Below are 20,787 nucleotides of genomic sequence, written 5' to 3' on the forward strand. Positions count from 1 at the left end.
AGGGGAGGGGGGAAGGGGAAGGGGAGGGGGGAAGGGGAAGGGGGAAGGGGAAGGGGGAAGGGGAAGAAGGAAGGGGGAAGGGGGAAGGGAAGAAGGAAGGGGGAAGGGGGAAGCGGGAGGGAGGAGGAGTTCTCAGAAACACAACTATCCACCTCCAGCTTGAATAACGCTTGGAAAGGAGGACCATATATTGAGCTGAATATCTCCAACACTAGCTGTTGTCACTGTGTGGATATTTTTGAAGCAAGATTTTTACTTCTGAGTATCAAATCAGGGCCAACTAGGAAAAAAGAAACGATTTCAATTTTGAAAACTCCACAGAAATCCTTGGCCACATCTGGCTGTGAACTTGTGTCATAAGACCATGTAAAACAAAACTGCACCAACCTTCCTAAAACAAATGATTTCCTTATTACTGACAGGCCAGAGAAAGTGGGAAGATGCAATGGATTTTATAAATGGAAATGGGGAAAAAAGTCAGCTCATTAGTATTTCACAGAATGATTTCAAAACGGAGGTACTTATAAAGTGAGCTGAAAATATTTGCTCGGAAGAGCAAATGAATACAGACAGCACTTAGCTTAAATGATGAAAAGAATTCATGTGGCTTAAAAATGACAAATCAATCCATTTTTAAGGCAAAATTATTGACAGTTCATGTATCTGCCAAGACTGAAGGCCGCTGCAGCGATTTACACGGACAACAGGGAAAAACTACAAGTGCTGGTGAGGTATCAGGCCAATGCCATTAAAGGTTGCGTGAAAATCAGTCTCAAACGCAAGCCAAAGCAGAGGATGGTCCTTCTTTTTGTCTCTTTCTTTTATCATTTATGGGTCTAAGTCAAATGATTTCTTCCAAAAGGCAAGAAAGAGGAGTTAATGGAGAAGAAAAGGAAAGTTCTGATTGGATATGAAAATGAATTTCACTTCATAGTGAATGTTTTAATGGACTCTAATACAACAGAAAATTCTATTTTTTAAGGCTCCAAAGGGCCGAGGGTATGAGCTGCTGTGAGCAACGAGAGGCAAGGAGACTTACTTAAGTAACTCTAGGCCTTCTCCCATCTACTACTCTCACTGTTTCTCCTTGTAGCTTGGAGCTTTGGTGGGTTGTGCTATGCCCTGGATCTGGGACTAGTGGCATTGGGGTGCTAAGGCCACCAGGAGAGTTTGAGAAAGAGGCAGCATTCAGGATGATTCAGGCCGGGGTCACTTACTGTGCACGTTGTCTAAGATCTCTCCCTCGTATTTCTTAATGACTAGCTGTCAGCTATGTCCTTAGCATCCCTTCCACGGGAAAGGGACAGAGGACCATGGAACAGAAACCTGTCACTGTTGCTACCTTTCAGCTTGCTGCATTTGCTGAGGACACTTCCTTGCCCATCACTTGGTGTCCCCTATATGAAAACTTTATGTGAGAACTCTTTTTTTTTTTTTTTTAAAGTGTTTATTTATTTGGCTGCATCGGGTCTTAGTTGTGGCATACAGGCTCTTCATTGTGGCACACGGGCTTCTCTCTAGTTGTAGCGTGCGGGTTCTTTCTTCTCTAGTTGTGGCGCACAGGCTCCAGAGTGCATAGGCTCTGTAGTTTGGAGCACGCGGGCTCTCTAGTTGAGGCGCGTGAGCTCAGTAGTTGTGGCTCGCGGGCCCAGCCGCCCCGCGGCATGTGGGATCTGAGTTCCCCAACCAGGGACCAAACCTGGGTCCCCTGCACTGGAAGGCGGGTTCTTTACCACTGGACCACCAGGGAAGTCCCTGTGAGAACTTTTTTAGGAACTAGGAAAACACTGTCTCCTTAGTGAACACGTTATGCTTTTTTTTTTTGATCTGAAAATAAAAGCTAAGTAAATAATGTGGTTACCTATGCTGCGTAGGCTGCCGGGGAACTTGGAAGAATTCCATAGCTCTATCACAGTATCTAACTCAATTTTTTTTATAGCTTTTTATGTCTTTGGATGACTACTTCACTTAAGTTATTATCATTAAGAGCTGAATGAGTTTTATTATGTGAGTACTTGTTTTATGTTATATTTCTGCTTTGTTACCTTTTGAAAGTATATGCTCATCATACTTTAGGCCTCATGAGGAGGGTCTGTACAGATCTGCCTATTTATCTTTCCCCAGTTGTATGAGGACATGAATGTTTTCTGTTTTAGTTCCTGTTGTATACTAGCGCTGGGTCTGGCATGCAGGAGATACCCAATAAATATCTGTTGATGGAACAAATGCATAAAAAATTTTAGTGATTTGTGACAATGAATCCTTTTTTTGAAAGGAGCAATCAATAAATCATTTATAAGCTCCAAGAAGAAGGGCACCATCTTATTTATTATATCATTTCCAATGGCTCACACCAAACCTGACACTTAGTAGTTTTTCAACACCAACTTGCTGAATGGAAGGATGAATGGATGAGTGGATAAAAGAGAAATGCACGGATCGATGAATGGATATATGGTGGATGGACAGATGGATAAATGGATAAATGGACAAATGGACAGAGGAAAGAAGGGAGCAAAGGAAGCAACAGTTGGGAAATGAACTAGTGAGAAAACCTGGGTGAATACTGACTTAGAATTCAGGGTTTGGCGTGATATTTAGAGCTTTCAATGCTCACACGCAAAATCCTCGTGTGTGATTTCGACCAAGAGTCTCCGTTAAACACGTTTCCAGTCAGGATGATTAAAGTGGACCACCGAACCATTTTCCCAGTGAGGCCTAAAACCTGACAGCAAATATGTCTTATTTTTGTCTCTGCCATTTGGCAGAAAAATCCCTGATACTATGGATGTCCAGGTATTAAATTAGTTAAATTTTATTAAGACACTGCCGTTGTCCCCCTTGAGTATTTAAACCATAAATTTAACATGTACACTAAATCTAGCAGGTGAAATGGCTGCTTGAGAGTAAGTTATAGAGGCTATTCAGGAGGAGAAACGAGATCAAAAAGAGAAGTCCTGTTCTAATAAAAACCCAACTACTTAATTATTCAAAACCTTTATAGGAAAAAAAAGATATGAGGGCAAAGGAAGCTGTCAGTCACATGAGCAAGCCAACAATTGCAGGAGTCTCTAAGAATAAAGAACAGACATGGTCCTGGGTTCAAACGGTATATCTCAGAGCTAATGGTAACTCTCAGCGTATCACAACCCAGGCACAATCGGTGTGCGTTTCATTCCGTAGCCCACCTGGCCCTGCCTGTCATCATAGGAATGACTTTCCGGAACCACGTCATCCAGCTTCCCCATGGATTCCCTCCGACCCTACCAGAACAATCCCATCATCATCTGTCTCTCTAGCAGGACCTCATCAAATTTCAAACTGGGAAAGGGAAACAGCTTTCAACCCACCTGTGCAGAACTCCCACTGATCACAGATGTTCGCAAGGGTCCACTGGCAACAGCAGACCTTGGCTGATATCCCCCTACTTTTGTACAGCAGCTGCCAGAGTGTGCCAGCAGTGCTGTGAAAGCCATCATCCCTGTCCTGGCAGAGAAACCAGAGAAGGACAAGCCCCAAGCTGGGGGATGGTTCTTTTCTAACCCGGCAACACAGCAGTCTCTTAGCTTGTGGTAATTAAGAGCCAGCAGACTGTGGGCAACGCAATTAAGAGTGCTTTTTTTCCTAGGAATGCAGCCTGAGTAATTGGTTTGCAGCTTGTTCATGACATGACTTCCTCCAAAATAAACAGTCATGGGGAATTCTCTTAACTGACTTGGTGAATGCAAGCTCTGTACCTGTTTGATACCCTTTGAGTTCAATGGGGAATTCCAACACACTTTGGGGGAGAAGAGATGCAAATGACTCCACAAAAATCTTTTTGCACAGCAAGTTGAAATGGGATGCAAAATGAAACAGAACACCTTGCTACCCGATGTCATGCTGCGTGTGCCAAACTGTCCCCCCCTCAGTATACGCTTCTGGTCAAGACTCCATGCCATGTGGAGGGTGTAAAATAAGTCCATGCCTCAGGTAGCATGCTTGGGGCTGCGGGAGAGAAAAGGATGACTGTTGCTAACTCAAGCTCATGTGACACATCTCTCAGATGTGCTTCTATTTTTCTGAAGGCTGAATAGGTTTCTGACTGTGATCCTGGGAGGGGGAGACACACACACACAGACACACACACACACACACAGACACATACAGACACACAGACAGACACATACACACAGGCTTTGGCATCTCTGTGGTTCCAATGTAGACACCTACCAGCACTTCTCAGCCTGGACATTAACACAAAATGACAAGGGAAGCAGCCCCGAAGTCACGTGTTCCCATCACCATGGCACCATGCCACGGCAATCAATTACTGCAGGTTTTTCTCTTTGGAGAACTTAGGAGTAGGGTTTACGAATGCAGGAAGCTCCCTGTCTCATCTCCTGAATAAACTTCCGCCTCTTGCTGCCAGGCTTCGAGACAGGTGGAAAGAATTCGGCTGCAGCACCATAAGCTGCAAAGTTTTAAAGTTCTCCGTTCCCGGATGGCAGAGGTTGTCAGTTCCTCCGCCCCCCAATACTCTAAGCCACAAGGAAGTACACCCCTCTTTATCTTACTGTTAATGATTTTGGATGCTTCTTTCACCACATCAATTTCACAGGCATCAGGGTTCCAGATTTTGAGGATTTAAGTAGCATTTTAATTTGTTGTCAGTGCTCAGGGAGCAAAGGCTCACCACCACCAAGCGAAACGCTAGAGCCTCAAAGCTATTAGCGAACATGTCAACTAGGTAATGCATCTTCAGGGAAACCAGATTAGAAAGGACAGCATAACATTGATTTTTTTTTTTTTTTAAAGACTCCTATACCTGCAGCACAATACCACTAAAACTGGCAAAACAACAAAGGATATTTCCACAACAAGGAAATGTCTTATTCTCAGGGCTGGGGCATCTTCCATGTGAGCATGGGCATATATACAGGCATATATACAGGCAATTCTACCATAAACCTACAGCCTTTAAAATCCTTAAATAATTCATCATCCAGTGCAAAAGAAAGCCGAGGGAGGGAATCTACCCATGCGAATGGCTTGAAACACCAGCTGAGAGCAATGCTACTCAGGAAGCAGGTAGAGTTTTTTGGTTTTTCCTTCCCTCAAAAGAAACAGTAGCGTTTGTATCAAATTAAAACATCTAAGAAACTCATCCACTGGGATGAGAGTTGTGATGCATTTATACAGAGAAGATTCCAAACATGCATTCTTTATCCAGGCTCCCGCAGCCTGCCTAAAAATCACTAGACAGTTAAAGACAAACCCCGATACCTTCTATACCAAACGGGTCCCCAGAACTTAATAAAACGAGCCCTGGTTTTTGTCTCCTCCACCCACTCTAAAACACATTTAAGTCCAGCCAGATAGCGTCCCCTCCCACCACCAGCCCCCCCACCCCACCCCAAAACGAGCACCAAGTAACTGACAAGTCCTTACCGACTTTGGGCTCTTCTTGGGAACTGGCAGCCCTGGAAAAAATGCAACAAGGAGAGAAGCGGGGAAGAAATCATTAGCATATAAATGTTACCTTTTCCTTAAAGAACAATCCCCAGGTGTTTCATGGCAACCTAGCCATCTGCAGAGTTATGTCAGATTTCTCCCCAGCATCGGAGTTACCAGGCTGTTCATATCGAATCAAAGCAGAGGGAGGAGGAGAGGGAGAGGCAGGAGATCTATCTGCATTAGCTATGCTGACTGGTACTGCAGCAGCCTGGAGGCTGGGAAAAGAAATTCACAGACCTCAGCGGCCTGGGAAATTGAACACTTGGACAGAATCTCAAATGCTCTTCTGGATTAAGAGCGACTTAATTTACAATTAAGTCCAGGATATTTCCTTTCCTGTCCACTTGTCAACTGAAGTGGACCAATCAGGACAGAGGAAGGGGGTGTATACTTAGTTTCAGAGGAGTAAATGGTTAAAATTAAATTTTTTTTTTTTGTCTTTTTTTTCTTCCTTTTTTTTTCCCTCTGCCTTTTAGGAGAGGAAATGCCTTCTTTACTTGAATGAGCTGAACACCAAAACAAAAACGGATGCTCTTTTGCCAGAACAGGACACAAATCCAAGCTGGTTTAGGACACCCTCTGGATCGTCAGCACACCCCTTCACACATCATTCATCCGAGCAAACTCCTATTCCGTTTGCTGGGACTAGCCCCTCGAAAGCAGGCTGCTGGGGAATGAAAAGAGAAATTGCATGGAGCTGAGAGAAAAAGATAATAATGCAGAAAGAGAAAGGCAGAGGAGAAAAAGGGGCTCACAGAACCTTGCTGGCTCTCCCAAAACCCTGTCTTTAGTGGCAGGGTGAGAGCTGAAAGGGGCCGCTGATCTCACTTCTGGGAAAGTCAGAAGCCATTAGGGGCAGACTTATAGAAAATCTGTCACCAAGGGAGTGTGGCAAAGGAGGGCTGGAAAGGAAAATAAAAACATTTATCAGTGTTTTGAAAGTAATCATTTCTGCAAGCAGTTCTCTCATTTTGTTTTTTAATTTTTGGTTTGAGCCAAGGTTAGAATACAAAATGCAGATTCCACCCATGTTAGGCACAATGCAGGACCTGACGTATTGGGATCTGATGATTTTGCACCGGAAAGGTCAACCTTTTTTAGAACATGATCCCTAGGTAGTGTAACGATTTCAACCCTCCTGGAAGTGACTTGTCAAACGAGGAGCCGTGCTAAGTTCAGCGCAAGTAACAGGAGGCCGCGGGAGTGGGTGAGTAGTAGGAAGCCACCCAGAGGAGCGCTGCTAATGGGCCCCCTGCACGAGAGGCGTGACAGGGACTGCTCATCCCCACAGGCAGTGGGGGCACTCTTCTGGCACGGCTCATCACATCACCAAAAGGAGGTCACCACGGCCTGGCACAGGGGCTCTGGGACTTCAGAATGCACATGGAGGATGTGGCAGCTTCTTATCAATGCAGAATCCCAGGACCCACCCTCAGGGGCCAAGGAATCTGCAGTATGAGCAAACATCCCAGAAGATTCTGACAAAGAAGGTTGGAGGACCCCATTTAAGGAAACCATAGTACAGCAGAACGAGGATTATTACTCTTTCAAGTCCGGCAAACTCGGATAGGCTACCTTCAGCGAGTTGCTTTAAAGTCCTCTGCGCCTCAGTTTTTCAATTTATGAAGTGGAGAGAATAAGACTCATTGTACTCGTTGTGATAATTAAATAGACAAAATATTTAAAAGCCTCATACTTGACACAGAGCAGGCCCTCAAGTGTCAACCCCTTTTACTTTCCTTTGCTAATTTACACCATTCGGGGAAAAAAAAAAAGTGGTTACGGTTATCTTACTCTAATTAGGAAAACTCATTTGCCTAGTATGCTAAAATGCAAAAAATACGTAGGGGAAATATTTTGCCTATGGATGAGAATAACTGTCTTGATGTCATTTTTCTTAAAAATAATTATTAGGTGCCTTAATTTGTTCATTAATGTGATCCCCTTAAGGAATTCTATCAAGTTATATTAGTTTGGGTCACTGGGTACCCTTCGAAATGGTCAAATATCACATCCTTAAATACAGATTTTTCCCTAATTCGGACTGACGTTCTTAGCTCATTGGAATAAGCAACACTTCACTGGAGTGAGCTTTTACTAGACTTGATGTCACCCAAGATCCCAATGACCCTCTACAGAACTTTGTAAAGAATCTCCAACTAGTTAGGAGAAGTCAGGGAAAATGACTTCGATCCACACTCTGCTCATCATTTCTAAAACTCTGACCATCTTAAATTCTCAACCTGTTAAGATTTTCATGTATAAAATAAACAGCACCATGGGTTCTCTATCAGAGAGAAGCATTCGCACACACATCCAAAGGTTATGCAGGTACAAGGATGCTCAGTGCAGCACGGTTGGTACAAAGGGAACCTGGAAATGACTGGAAGTTCTAGATAAACTCAGGGACACCCAACCTATGAAGCCGTCCGCAGAGGTTAAAAGGTACGAGCTAACTCTATGGGTAACAGCATGGATGGTCTCCAAACTATAATGTTGAATGAGAGCAGCATGAGGTAGAAGGGCAGCCATAGGAGACAGGTGTTAAACATATTCAGACACACACCCTCTCCTTGACTGTCACACATGAAAACTGGTAACTGAAGTACTGTATTTCCGGTGGGGAAAGAAGGGGCAGGGACCAGATGGACTAATTTAAGCAGACTTCAGCCTTAATCTAGAATTTTTTTCAACAACACCAAATTCACATCTTGCTGAGGCAATAAAGTATTAATTTAAAAGTAAACATTAATTAATTCAGAGCTATTCAGATAGATTGAAAATAGCTGGGAAGACCTGATGGGAAGCACTAAAAGAGATCACTGGAAGAATTCTCCAAGACCAAGAGATCCTGGTACGTGGCCCTTGTCTAGCTGGAGGTGACTGCGGCCATCCCACACTGGATGGATGACAGAAAGCAGCACGATCCCACACTTGATGGCGCGTCAGTGGTTTTCCTTAGGGCAAAGTCAAGGCACACTTTGTGCTCCCAGTGGAAGCGGGAAGCATACTTGTAGGAATCGTGTCACATATTACATAGGAGGCATATGGACAGAAACAGCACCTGTCCTAAGAGGCTCGTCTGCTCCCTTCGGGGAGAGGAAGGGGAATTTTGAGAAGAGGCAGCAGAAAGAATCCACGGACAGCACCATCTGCTCTTAGAGCCTGGGAGGTGGCAAATGCTACTTCAAAGGGATCCCAGAAAATTTCACGGGAATGTGTACCTTCAAAGTGGGAGTCTAAGTGTGATCTACAGAAGTGAGAAAAGCTTGGGACCTGAATTTCTCAAGTTCCCAATGAAAAAGGTGTCCCTTTGGAGAAAACAAATGGCAAATTCTTTGCTAGTGACTGAGATCTGACCAATCAACATGAGGAGGAGGAAGAATCTCTTTCCCTTAAATATCAAGGCCATAAACTACACTACTGAACATGTTCTCATATAACTAAATGGCAAATGTTATTCTTGGTGGAATTTTAAAAAGGTTGTACACAAAAGTTTATATGAAAAAAGTAAAAAATGTAACAGAATACATAAGCATTTGGAAACAAAGAACAGAAGGTTATACACTTAAACTGTATGTTCTTGGGCTCATGAGATCATGAATGGCTTTATTACCTATTTTAGAATCTTCTACAAGAAAAGCTTTATTTACTTATGAACATATACATACCCACAGATACCACAATAAACAAAAGTCTATACTGCCTCTGTAAGACAAATGCAGCAAATTTCAGAACATTTTATCACATTTTTCAATCTCTAGAGCCATCACCAACCTCTACATCCTCCAAGACTTGCTTACTTTTTCCCAAAGTGAATATACACATAATGAGTTTCTTTAAGCATCCTATTGAAATTAAGACTTGTGTTTGTCCTAGTGACTAAATGGAAACAGGGAAGACATCGGAGAGCTCAGCTGGGCTATCAGGAAGCCAAAAAGAAGCCAATCACTGCCATTTTGGCACCGAGATGAACAAACCTGAGATGCTGGGAAAGAGACTGGACTTCCCTGGACCTCATTTCCTCTAGGTTTAAAGGAAGTGAGAATGTCAACCAACCTCACTATCTGAAAGAAGCAAGAAAAATTGTGCAAAGGGCTTGGAAAGGGTGAATGCTAAAGTCATTGTCAAATGCAAAGTGGATCTTCAAATAACAAAACTGGACTGTGTCATCAATTTACTTTGACTTCATTGTGATATTCATCCCCTTTGTACTTGGTTTCTAGATTTGAGCATTTTAATGGAAACATTTGGTTTCCTCCTCAGCATTCTGACAAACACTATGTCACTAATCCACATGTCATCAAACACATGGGATTCTTTAGAGGGTTGCGTAGCAAAAGGCTGCATTAACAACTGTCCTGGTGCTGAATACGGTAATGCCATGTGTAAGAAGCAAGGAACTTATACATATTTAGAAAGAGAGAGAGTTAGTTCATGGAGCCCACGGAAAGCCACAGAAAGAAGACTGAGAACTTGGCCAGGGGCTAGTCTTAGATTCCAAAGAGGCTAAGACTACTTCTGAGCACATTTTCATTTCAGACCCCACTAGCCTTCTCTCTTATTCTAAAACCTATCAACACGTAATCCTACATGTAGGACTCAAAGATTACAGCTGACTTTAACTCACTAAACTTATCATTAGGAGTTTGTATTAAGAGAACAAGCAGAGAGTCTCACAGTGATTTACATAAAAAAGATGTTGAACACAGTGTTATTTAAAGAAGATAGAAAATGGAAACAATCTGAATTTCCAAGAACAAAGGAATGAGCAAACATATTGTTATATCAACAAGATGCAAATTTATGAATTCATTAAAAATTAATGGATTGTAAAAGTGAAGACTGCTTAGTGACGTGGGAAAATGGTAATAAGGACAGCTCAGAAAACCGAAAAAGGTAGGTACAGTCAGCCCTAATTTTTTCCACTGAGGGCAGGAAGGAAATTGGGGGAAATGCATTCACGCACTTAGGCAAACTGGGCTAAGGGCCTACTAAAACTGCCAGAGGATATAAATTCATCGTTAAAAAATAGATATATGTATATATCACAGATATATCATACACTCAAAGACTAGAGGAAGATGTATTAAAATGTTGCTTCAGAATGCTAGCATGAATAGATCATTCATATTCTTGTTACTGGTATTTTCCAAGACTTTAATACAACAGAGCTGTAATCATAAACAGCTAATTGTTACGGAATGTTGCCGCCATACTGTGTGTGCTGGATAATGGGATATACCTGTCAGCTTTAGTGCAGTGCTAGATTAAAAAATAACTGGAGGGCTTCCCTGGTGGCGCAGTGGTTGAGAGTCTGCCTGCCGACGCAGGGGACACGGGTTCGTGCCCCGCTCCGGGAAGATCCCACATGCCGCGGAGCGGCTGGGCCCGTGAGCCATGGCCGCTGAGCCTGCGCGTCCGGAGCCTGTGCTCCACAACAGGAGAAGCCACAGCAGTGAGAGGCCTGCGTATGGCAAAAAAAAAAAAAAAAAAAAAACTGGAATATTTTCTAGCTCTCTCTTGGCTCAGTGACTGCCATTTCTACTCAAGTGTCTGTGCTACTTACTAAATTATTGGGCCATGGCCTTGATTGAAAATGGGATAAAAAGCTGTTAGAGCCTCTCTGAAGCAAAGCTTCACAGAAGCACACAATTTTGCATACAAATTCAAGGAGCCTCTGAAACCTGGACCAGGGACCCTGAGAAACCCATTCTACTGGGGTCTACGATCCTCAGGTTAAATCATCTCCTCCAAGCACATGGCTATGGTGTTAGAATTCCTAGGGTGAGGTTCACTTTAGCTGAGTTTGTGCCTCTAAGAAGAACAGTGTATGTAAAATACTTCATCTGCAAATAGAGGGGACAATGTGAAGGATCAAGCAGAAAGGGAAAAGTTCCATTGCTTGCTTCTCCTTCTCTCTTGGGAAGATCTAAAGGGCACAGCTAAATAAAATTTAAGGAGAGATACTGCATTAAAGAACACACCAGAACGCTAATATTTACCAGCAAAAATGCTGCTGCATGAAAAAATTATGAACCTAGTAGGTAATGATGATGGATCAAAATACTAAGAGATCAGCGAGGTACAGAAGGGAAGGGGTGCAGGAAAAACAGAGTGAGAAAACCTGTAATTTTCCTGGCAATGCAGAATTGATGATTATTTCACTGCAAACCAGTGGCTCTAAACAATTAACATTAATGGCCAGTAACCTTTCTAAAAAAAGCCATCTGCACCATTCTCTGCCAATTAGTATTTTGTTTGTTTTGTTTAATACATAATACATAAACCATGAAATAAATTTAAATTGCCCTTGCCTTACTGGTGAAATGGTAATAAGGACAGCTCAGAAAACCGAAAAAGGTAGGTACAGTCAGCCCTAATTTTTTCCACTGAGGGCAGGAAGGAAATTGGGGGAAATGCATTCACGCACTTAGGCAAACTGGGCTAAGGGCCTACTATGTGCCAAGAGCTGGCATGAGATAAAGCACTGAACTAAACCTCTAATGTCCTGTTTTCACAGTGCTCACATTCTGTGGGGAAACAGAGAAGAAACAACTTCGCAAATAATTTCAGAGTGGGGCTTCCCTGGTGGCGCAGTGGTTGAGAGTCTGCCTGCCGATGCAGGGGACACGGGTTCGTGCCCCGGTCCCGGAAGATCCCACATGCTGCGGAGTGGCTGAGCCCGTGAGCCATGGCCGCTGAGCCTGCGCATCCGGAGCCTGCGCTCCGCAACGGGAGAGGCCACAGCAGTGAGAGGCCCACACACTGCAAAAAAAAAAAAATTTCAGAGTGATAACTTCGGTGATGAAAATGAAGCAGGATAATGGAACAGTAGCCTGGGATGCCTGGCTAGTTTATACTCGGTGGCCAAGCATGTCTTTCTTGAAGACAGAGTATTTGAGCTAAGACTTGAATCATGAGAAGGGACCATCCATGTACCTATTCATCCATGCAAGATTGATTGAGCTCTGCCATATGCCTAGTGAAGCGTGACTCAAGAGATAAAGGTAAATCAGACATGGCCCTGACCTGGACGACTTCACAGTCTGTCTTAAAAGAGAAAGGAGCAAAGCAACACTTATAATGCAGTGTGGTCAGTGCTAAGTGCTGTGATAAGAGGGAGCACCACGGCTCTTGGGAGCATGAGAAACGAAAGCTAATCCATTGTGAAGCAGGGGGCAGAGAGGACAATGGACACTGAGGGAGGGCCAGCATTTAAACACGGGGTCAAGGGCTTGGGAGCAACATGCAATAATTGATGCTAGATTGAATAATGATGATGACCTATTTTTTAAGGGTTTTTTTCTCACCCTAAACTAATTAGTGTGCCAGCATAAACTCAAGGCCAAGTTTAAAACCAGAGTACATTTCCACTGAAGGACCTTACAAACACGATATATCACAAAACTGAATCCATAAAACCAAATAAAAAATGGTTCTAATTTAGACGTCTCATTTTTTTTCTCCTTCCTCTAGCCAAATACCATCATCAACCCCGCAGCATAATTTTTTAATGCAAATATGATACCAATTGCCAAGAACGAGAGCATCAGACTCAGTGTCTCCAAACAGATGAAGACGTTCTTCCCTTTGGGGGACCTCATAATGGTCATTATGAAATATTACGGCCATCATATTTTAAAAAGACAGTTGGACTTCCGACGTATGGACTAAGTAGCTCCCAATGCTGCGTCAGGTGGCATTTTGTTAAGAAGATTAAGAATATAGTTGTACAGCTTTACAGCTATGGAGAAGTCTGCTTCAATTACACAGTACATATAGCCTAATAAATATGTCCTGAAGAGAAATAAATGGCTTGCAAGGCTGCTGATTGCTAATGGTTTACAGAGCCTTTCACCTCAAAGTCATAAGCCTTGAATTGGCACAGGTGAGGAGAGACAGGAGTCATTAATACTTTGGGCTGCTCCAAAACCTAGGTGAGATGGATGAATTGCCCTCATGCAATTCCTAAAAGATAAATGGTCACTTCAGAAAAGGTACCATTGAAATAACATGGATAGTCCTACTGTTGGCTTTTGAAAACCTGAAAAACACCTCGTCACCAACTCAGCTTCTCCTCTAATTTGTTAAAAAATAAGTAAATAAAAACAGGGTCTTCACAGACATAGAGAATGGACTTGAGGACACGGGGAGGGGGAAGGGTAAGCTGGGACGAAATGAGAGAGTAGCATTGACATATATACACTACCAAATGTAAAATAGATAGCTAGTGGGAAGCAGGCACATAGCACAGGGAGATCAGCGCAGTGCTTTGTGACCACCTAGAGGGGTGGGATAGGGAGGGTGGGAGGGAGACACAAGAGGGAGGGGATATGCGGATATATGTATACGTATAGCTGATGCACTTTGTTATACAGCAGAAACTAACACAACATTGTAAAGCAATTATACTCCAGTAAAGATGTTAAATAAAAAAAATAATTAAAAAAATTTTAAAGGGGGTCTTCAAAAGCAAGGGCTGAGTGCAAAAATAACAAGAACTGAGAGTTTGCCTTTGACATACATTTATTCTTCATAACTGCTAAGTACTAATAGCATCCCTATTATTACAGATGAGAAAACTGATACACTGGTGGTTAAATAACACGGCTAAGGTCACGCAGTTAGGTGAGCAGCTGCCTGAAGACTTGGTCTAATGCCAAGTCTGAGCTTTTAAACACTGAACTGTACAGTCTCATTCAAAGGTGTTTCATCTATTTTGGATCATAGCCCATTATGAAGGGATTAAAACGACAGTGTTGGCGCATACAAAGTGTATTCATAGCAAATTTTGCATATAGCTTCATGGAATATATGGCTATCAACCTATAGGTCAATGGGTCGAGGTATCTTGGACCCATAACTGTGATGTGAATCTAGGAAGAGGGTTTCCTTTCTACAAGTAGCACGGGAGTCTATGCATAGTCAATCAAGTTCTTAAGATGTCTGTGATATTACTCCAAGTCACAGTATAGAAACCATTGGCCATCTAAAGCTACACATGCTAAAATATAACAAGATGGGTCTCTAATTTGAAGGCAATGAAGCCAGTCTTTTAAGCTACTGTACATAACTAACAGGTTGGCTGGACACCAAGCCCTATGGAATACTTGCAAAGCCTCTACTTTTTTCGAGCTTGAAAATGTGTTCTGACACTACCTGATAATCGGATTTTTTTAAAAAATTGGTGATAGGGAAAAGACGGAGAGAGTCAGAAGGAGAGTGAGTTATGGCATCTTCTCTCCAGGAGGGAAAAGAAAAAGAACTAAAAAAGTCAACATAAAAAGCCCACTAAGGGCTTCCCTGGTGGCACAGTAGTTAAGAATCCGCCTGCCAATGCAGGAGACATGAGTTCGAGCCCTGGTCCGGAAAGATCTCACATGCCGCAGAGCAACTAAGCCCGTGCTCCACAACTACTGAGCGGGCGCTCTAGAGCCCGTGAGCCACGACTACTGAGCCTGTGTGCCGCAACTACTGAAGCCCAGGCGCCCTACAAGAGAAACCAGCGCAATAGGAGGCCTGTGCACCCCAATGGAGAGTAGCCCCCGGTTGCCGCAACTAGAGAAAGCTCGTGCGCAGCAACAAAGACCCAACGCAGCCAAAAATAAGTTGAAAAAAAAAAAGTCCACTAATTTGTCATGATGTACTATGAGGCCAATCTTTGTTCTCCAGGGAATATTCCTACCAAGATCTACTTAAAAGGGTGGAATTAAGCCAGTTTTTCAAATGGTTCCAGGAAAGCCCTCTAACTCTATGTGGGTTGGAAATGTTTGTAATTTGGGTATTTGGGATAAGATCTTACCTTAGTCTATAAATGCTTCTACCTCTTAGGAAGACTCCCCAGCTGGCTCTCCTACCACCTGTATTTCAAATTTGAATTGCTTTTTGTGCAAATGCTTAAGGGTTGGCCCTGTTATACCCATTCTTTCTTATCGACAGTTCATCGAGGTCTCCCTGGGACAGGAGAGACAACTTGTCTCCAAGGCACTGCCTCCAAAGTTAAAAGTTTGACTTTTAGCTGCATAGGATGTATGGTGAGGATTATGAAACAATAGCTCAAAATAGCTCATTGAAAGAAAAAACCGGTAAGTATTCCTTTCCTGGGGTGAAAAAACAGGATGCTGTGTGGGCCCTTATTTTAAGGTCACTGGCCCCAAAGGGAAACCTATCACTGTAATTGGTACCAAGACGTTTCTAGGTTAAAAAAAAAAAAAAAATACATGCCAGGATCCTTTTCTTCAGGATTTCTGACTTTTAGGATGACTCTTATCGTGGATGCTTATTTTTAGCAATGTAAGTTAGGCACAGGACCAAGTAGAGATCCAGGAGGGGATCCTGAGTTTTCTACTTACAGGACACCAAATCCCTAAAATCTGAAGCCCTTCTTGAGGCTTCTTTATTTTTCTTACCATGTTCATCTCCAAAATGTATCCTGAAATGTCTGTTCATCTCCACTACCACCGCCTTTTCTTGCCTAGGTGATGGCAAGCGCCAAAATCCTGGTCTCTCTGTTTTATTCTTCATCCCCTTTAATGCATTATCCACACAGAGACCAGAGACATCCTTCTACAGCAAAAATCAGATTATATGGACTCCTGACTACATATCCCTGTGGCTTCCCAACACAGTTTCAACAAAACACAAACTCTTTCTGTGTCCCACAAAGCCCTCCTCGCTCTGAGCCCGCGTGCCTCTTTAAATCCCAGCACACTTCCCCTTGATCATGCACCCCAGCCAGACTGGCACTCTCTCCACTTCCGGGCTCATTCCTTTCATTCCTCTGGGCATTTTCACTGGCTGTTCCCTCTGTCTGGAACACTGTGCCTGCAATCTACGTGGGAGCAGCTTATTCTCATCACTCAGGGCTCTCCTCAAATGTCACTTCTTCAGAGAAGCCATCCAAGGATCCAGGCCATCAGCAGATTGGAAACGACCTTTTTTGTCCCACTGTATTCACACAGCCCAATTTGTTTTCATAGACCCTGTGGCTCTCTAAAATCAATACATTTGTTTACTTGTTTATCGTTTCTATTGTTTATTGTTATCATTTACTTATTTATTGTCTCCATTTCAGGGACCTTGTATCTTATGCTACGGGTAGCCTCCCCGCCCTTGAACGGTATGTGGTCCCCAGTTCAATAAATATCTTTGGAAGGAATGCATGACTGTTGCGAGCTTATGAAGTGAGTCTGTGTCTTGAGGGATGCAGGAAGCGTGGATGAGGTAAAGGGGAGGGCGGCTTGGCCTCTCTTCTGATCACCATCATCACTGCTGTGACTACTTAACAGCTCTTGATCCTTGGGCTGCTCCTTGATTTATTGGTGAGCTGCCAGGCTCCGCTCGACTCACCTCCACCTCCCTCTGCGTGGAGAGCAAGGTTCCGCTGTGCCACCTTGTGTTCTAAATTCCTTATCACAACGGATGGGAAGCGCTCAACTCTCAGCCTTAACTGGAGGCTCACAAAGCAACCCCAAGCCCAACAGTTACTGGTCCCAGCACATGAGTGTGTTCTCAGGGGCTCTTGGAGAATCTAAGCACATTTTCACTTAAGGACACCTTCAGGTCTTTCCTTAGAAAAGTAACTTTTATGACAACACTGAGTTAAAAAGCTCCAAATGTCTCACCCTTCCCCACAAAAGGCAAACACACACTGATGAAAACTATTTCAGGTTCCTTTCTTCAGCCAAATCCATGAATCTCTGGAGCAGTTTTAACAGCCTTATTGGGTGTGACAATCACTTTTCTGTCACAATGTACTTCTGCCAAATAGGATGGCAATTTTCCTGTCTGCTCGGTACGGGCGTCTATTATTCAGCCATTTCAATTAACTTCATTACCGAACTGCTTAATTGCGACGGAAGCCACCGCCGGCACCGAATCAAACTTGACTCCCATCTCTTAAATTCAGAAGATCATATTAGCTTTGGAAGGCAGGGGTCATGGTTAACAACCGCAAGGGGATCCGACTTGTGAGTCCAGAAGCACTGCATTATTCAAAGCGTCTGGCAGTCAGACCTAAAGAGCCATTTACTAAAGAGTCATGTTTTTCTAAAAGAGCAAAGGACATACGATGAGCAGCCCCATTCATCTCCCATGGAGATATTAAATGTCTTCAAAATCCCCTTGCTGAAACAATATCTGCCCTGGTCTAAGTGATTACATGAATTACAGAGGAAAAAAAAGCTGTTGCCCTGACTTTGTCAGTTTCTAATGCTTGCTGCCCCATACAGCTGTGGGAAGCAGTAGAAGCTTATGCTTTGTTCAACTATTAGATTTCAGGATTCAGTGAGTCAATACTCATTTCTCCACTTGGATTTGCTTAAAGGCAGAATATGGGAATCAGTTTCACTCCCATACACTCCAACACACACACTGTCCCACTCAGGATGAATATCAATTAGAAAGAACTTTTATCCGTCAAGTACATTTAAGAGGCAGGGGAAATTCAAGGACCTCAAGGCCATTTAATGAAATATTTTAGCTGGGAAAGAGATATACAGCCGGGCACTGCTGTGAAGAAGTACACTGCATTGATGGCAGGGAAGAGTTAGTAACAGAAATTCACACTGGAAACAACATAGATGATCCCCCAGTAAGCGTCTATAGTGCAGAAGATACTCAGCATGTTTCTCATGGTAGAGATCAAATGCCAGAATCCTTTTGCTCCCTCTCCTGTTTGACTTTGGCAGGTGTTTTTTTTGTTTTGTTTTTTTAAGGAAATGAGGCTCTAATCAGGTTTAGAACTTAATGCAAATACACTGGAAATGGATTTTTTAAAGCTGTCATAAAGTTTTTGAGACTGCTTTTTATATGGAAGAAATTAGCCATGGATATTTTGGGGTGCCCCATGCACAGTGAATGTGTACTGTTCACCCAATTTTTCTCTTGCTTTTGGATTGAACATTCTCTGGGTTACCCTAATAACTTGACAAAGAATTTCTGAAAGAGTCTAACCAAAAAAATGTAGTATTTTGTAGGGGCAACACAGAGAAACGTGATGAAGCCATCCCTGGCCTTGAGCTCACGCTGAGCTTCTCCCTAAATTAAGAGACCATGGAAGTACTTGGTAAGACAAAGGCAGAGGTTCCCATTGCCCTTCCCATGGTTTGGATTCTAGACCCCCACTCACACATTACTTCCAAGCATCCTTCCTCCTTTCCTCTTCTCTCCCTAACTTCCTGACAGCCTCCTTCCCTGCAGCAGTGATTCCTGCATTTTAGATTTCAGGGACCAGCAAATTTTCACTAAACAGATTTGAGCGACTGGTCACAAGGTGCCAATTCCTTATTCTGCAAACTAGGAACATTAAAAAGGGGGAGGTAAATAACAACCGACTACCATTCCATAATGGTATGGTATGGTATGGTATGGAATGGTATGGAATACCATACCATTCCTTCAGCAGAGGAAAAAAAAAAAACAGGAAGGATATAGTCTCTAAAAGAGAGTCTTACACCTTCGAAAAACTTCACTTCATGAATAACCTGCTACTCTACCCTGCTTTTTCTCATTTCACTGTTTACTGAAAATCACTGTCACCACAGACCAGAAGAAGGAACACCTCCAGCCACGTTTTTTCTTCAGGCGCCTCTTTTTTGCCTTCTCTTTTCTCTACCCCAGAAAACTACTCCTAAAGTATTGAAAATGGTAGGACCACCTGAGTATTTCTCATCCACCTCCTTTCTCCTAAGCCCCAGCCAACCCTACAGAGCAGTCAACCCTCCATCAGGACGGGGCAGCAGTGTGGGTAAATGAGCCCTCATCTCATTCCATCCTCACTGCAGTACTGAGGAAGGTACAGGTCCATTTATATTTCAGATGATAATGCAGAGGCTCGGGGACATTGCCCAGAGCTGGCTCAGGCTGTGTTGCTAGCGAGTGGCAGAGAGGAGGCCAGAAGGGAGATGTGACGTGGCCAAGGGGTACTTCCATCACTGAGCTGATGCAGAAGCAACGACTGAGGAGAAATGGGGGCTTCTCCTGTGAAATCTCCTCCATCCAAGTTCAACACACAAAAATCCATAAACTGATTTCATTTGCATCTTAAAAAAAATAAGACGCAGCATTTCCAAGAAGTAAAAACAAAGGGTGTCGAAGGGGTTAAAGCCATGGTTCCCAGTCCAGGTTGCTGCTGCCCTTCAGGGGACATTGGCCATGTCTGAAGACACTGCTGGGTATCATCGCTGGGGCGGAGGAGAGTGCTGCTGGCCTCCAGCGGGTACAGGCCGGGGGCGCTGTGACATATCCCATGCACAGGACAGCCCCTCACAATAAAGAATCATCCAGGCCATGACACCAAGAGTGTGCAGTCTGAGAAACTCTGGGATAAAAAACAACTGTCTCTTCTTCCTTCACCCACCAAAGTCAAAGTGAAAAGGGGCTTTGCAGGGGCAGACTACATAAACAAAGAACCCCATGAATTCATAGGCACTGCTTTTATTTTTCCAGTGCAAGCATTTCCCCCTTTGGTCAATGGTATCTATGGCAAAAGTAATGACGGAGAACATTTTTCAATTTAGAAACAACATAAATATCTCAGAAAGCACAGACCTAACTCCAACTATCTCCAAATGATTAAAATAAACTGATTAGTGTTTATGCAACTAAAAGAAAGCTTTTTTATTTTATTTTACTTTTTTTTTTTGCGGTACGCGGGCCTCTCACTGTTGTGGCCTCTCCCGTTGCGGAGCACAGGCTCCGGACACGCAGGCTCAGCGGCCATGGCTCACGGGCCCAGCCCCTCCGTGGCATGTGGGATCTTCCCGGACCGGGGCACGGACCCGTGTCCCCTGCATCGGCAGGCGGACGCTCAACCACTGTGCCACCAGGGAAGCCCAAGAAAGCTTTTTTAAATACAGAGTTTTCGATGGGTTCCTCATGCCATGGCCTCTGAACATACCAACTGTCAAAATAAATACCTAATAAAACCTTAGGATGCTGAATGAGGCGAGCTGATAGCCGACACCAGGGATGGAAAGGAATTCCCTCTATTACAGAATCTTAAAATTGCTCCACGTTGCAGTTTCCTAGCTATTATGACTGCTACTCTAAGATACAGTACAAAAGGATCCTTTGAATAACTGTGCCTCAAAAGTTAAAATCACAAAAAAGGTATATGAGAATTTTTCAAGGCAAAGGTAATATGGCAAATGGAATTTCTAGAAAAAGAATTAAGCACGAGGAAATGGAGAGGATGTGATTAATCACGCTGTATTTTAGATGTTTACTTGCACAACATTCATCTATTATGAGAGATTAGCACAGTGTTGAAGTTTCACTGAATGAAAG

General features: G+C 43.3%; 1 protein-coding gene across 17 annotated transcripts in view; it reads right to left on the minus strand.

Moving 5' to 3' along the window:
* The window catches only part of MAGI1 (membrane associated guanylate kinase, WW and PDZ domain containing 1), a 616,517-nt gene that overhangs the window by 40,101 nt on the left and 555,629 nt on the right, over nucleotides 1-20,787 (minus strand). For all 17 annotated transcript variants that reach the window (XM_029243082.1, XM_029243088.1, XM_029243078.1 and 14 more), the window contains one exon: nucleotides 5,431-5,462. In XM_029243082.1, the coding sequence (XP_029098915.1) occupies nucleotides 5,431-5,462 (32 nt within the window). The remainder of the gene's footprint in view (nucleotides 1-5,430; nucleotides 5,463-20,787) is intronic.

Source organism: Monodon monoceros, unplaced genomic scaffold, assembly GCF_005190385.1.
Source record: "Monodon monoceros isolate NGI ecotype Baffin Bay Population unplaced genomic scaffold, NGI_Narwhal_1 Super_Scaffold_3, whole genome shotgun sequence".
Taxonomy (NCBI): Eukaryota; Metazoa; Chordata; class Mammalia; order Artiodactyla; family Monodontidae; genus Monodon; species Monodon monoceros.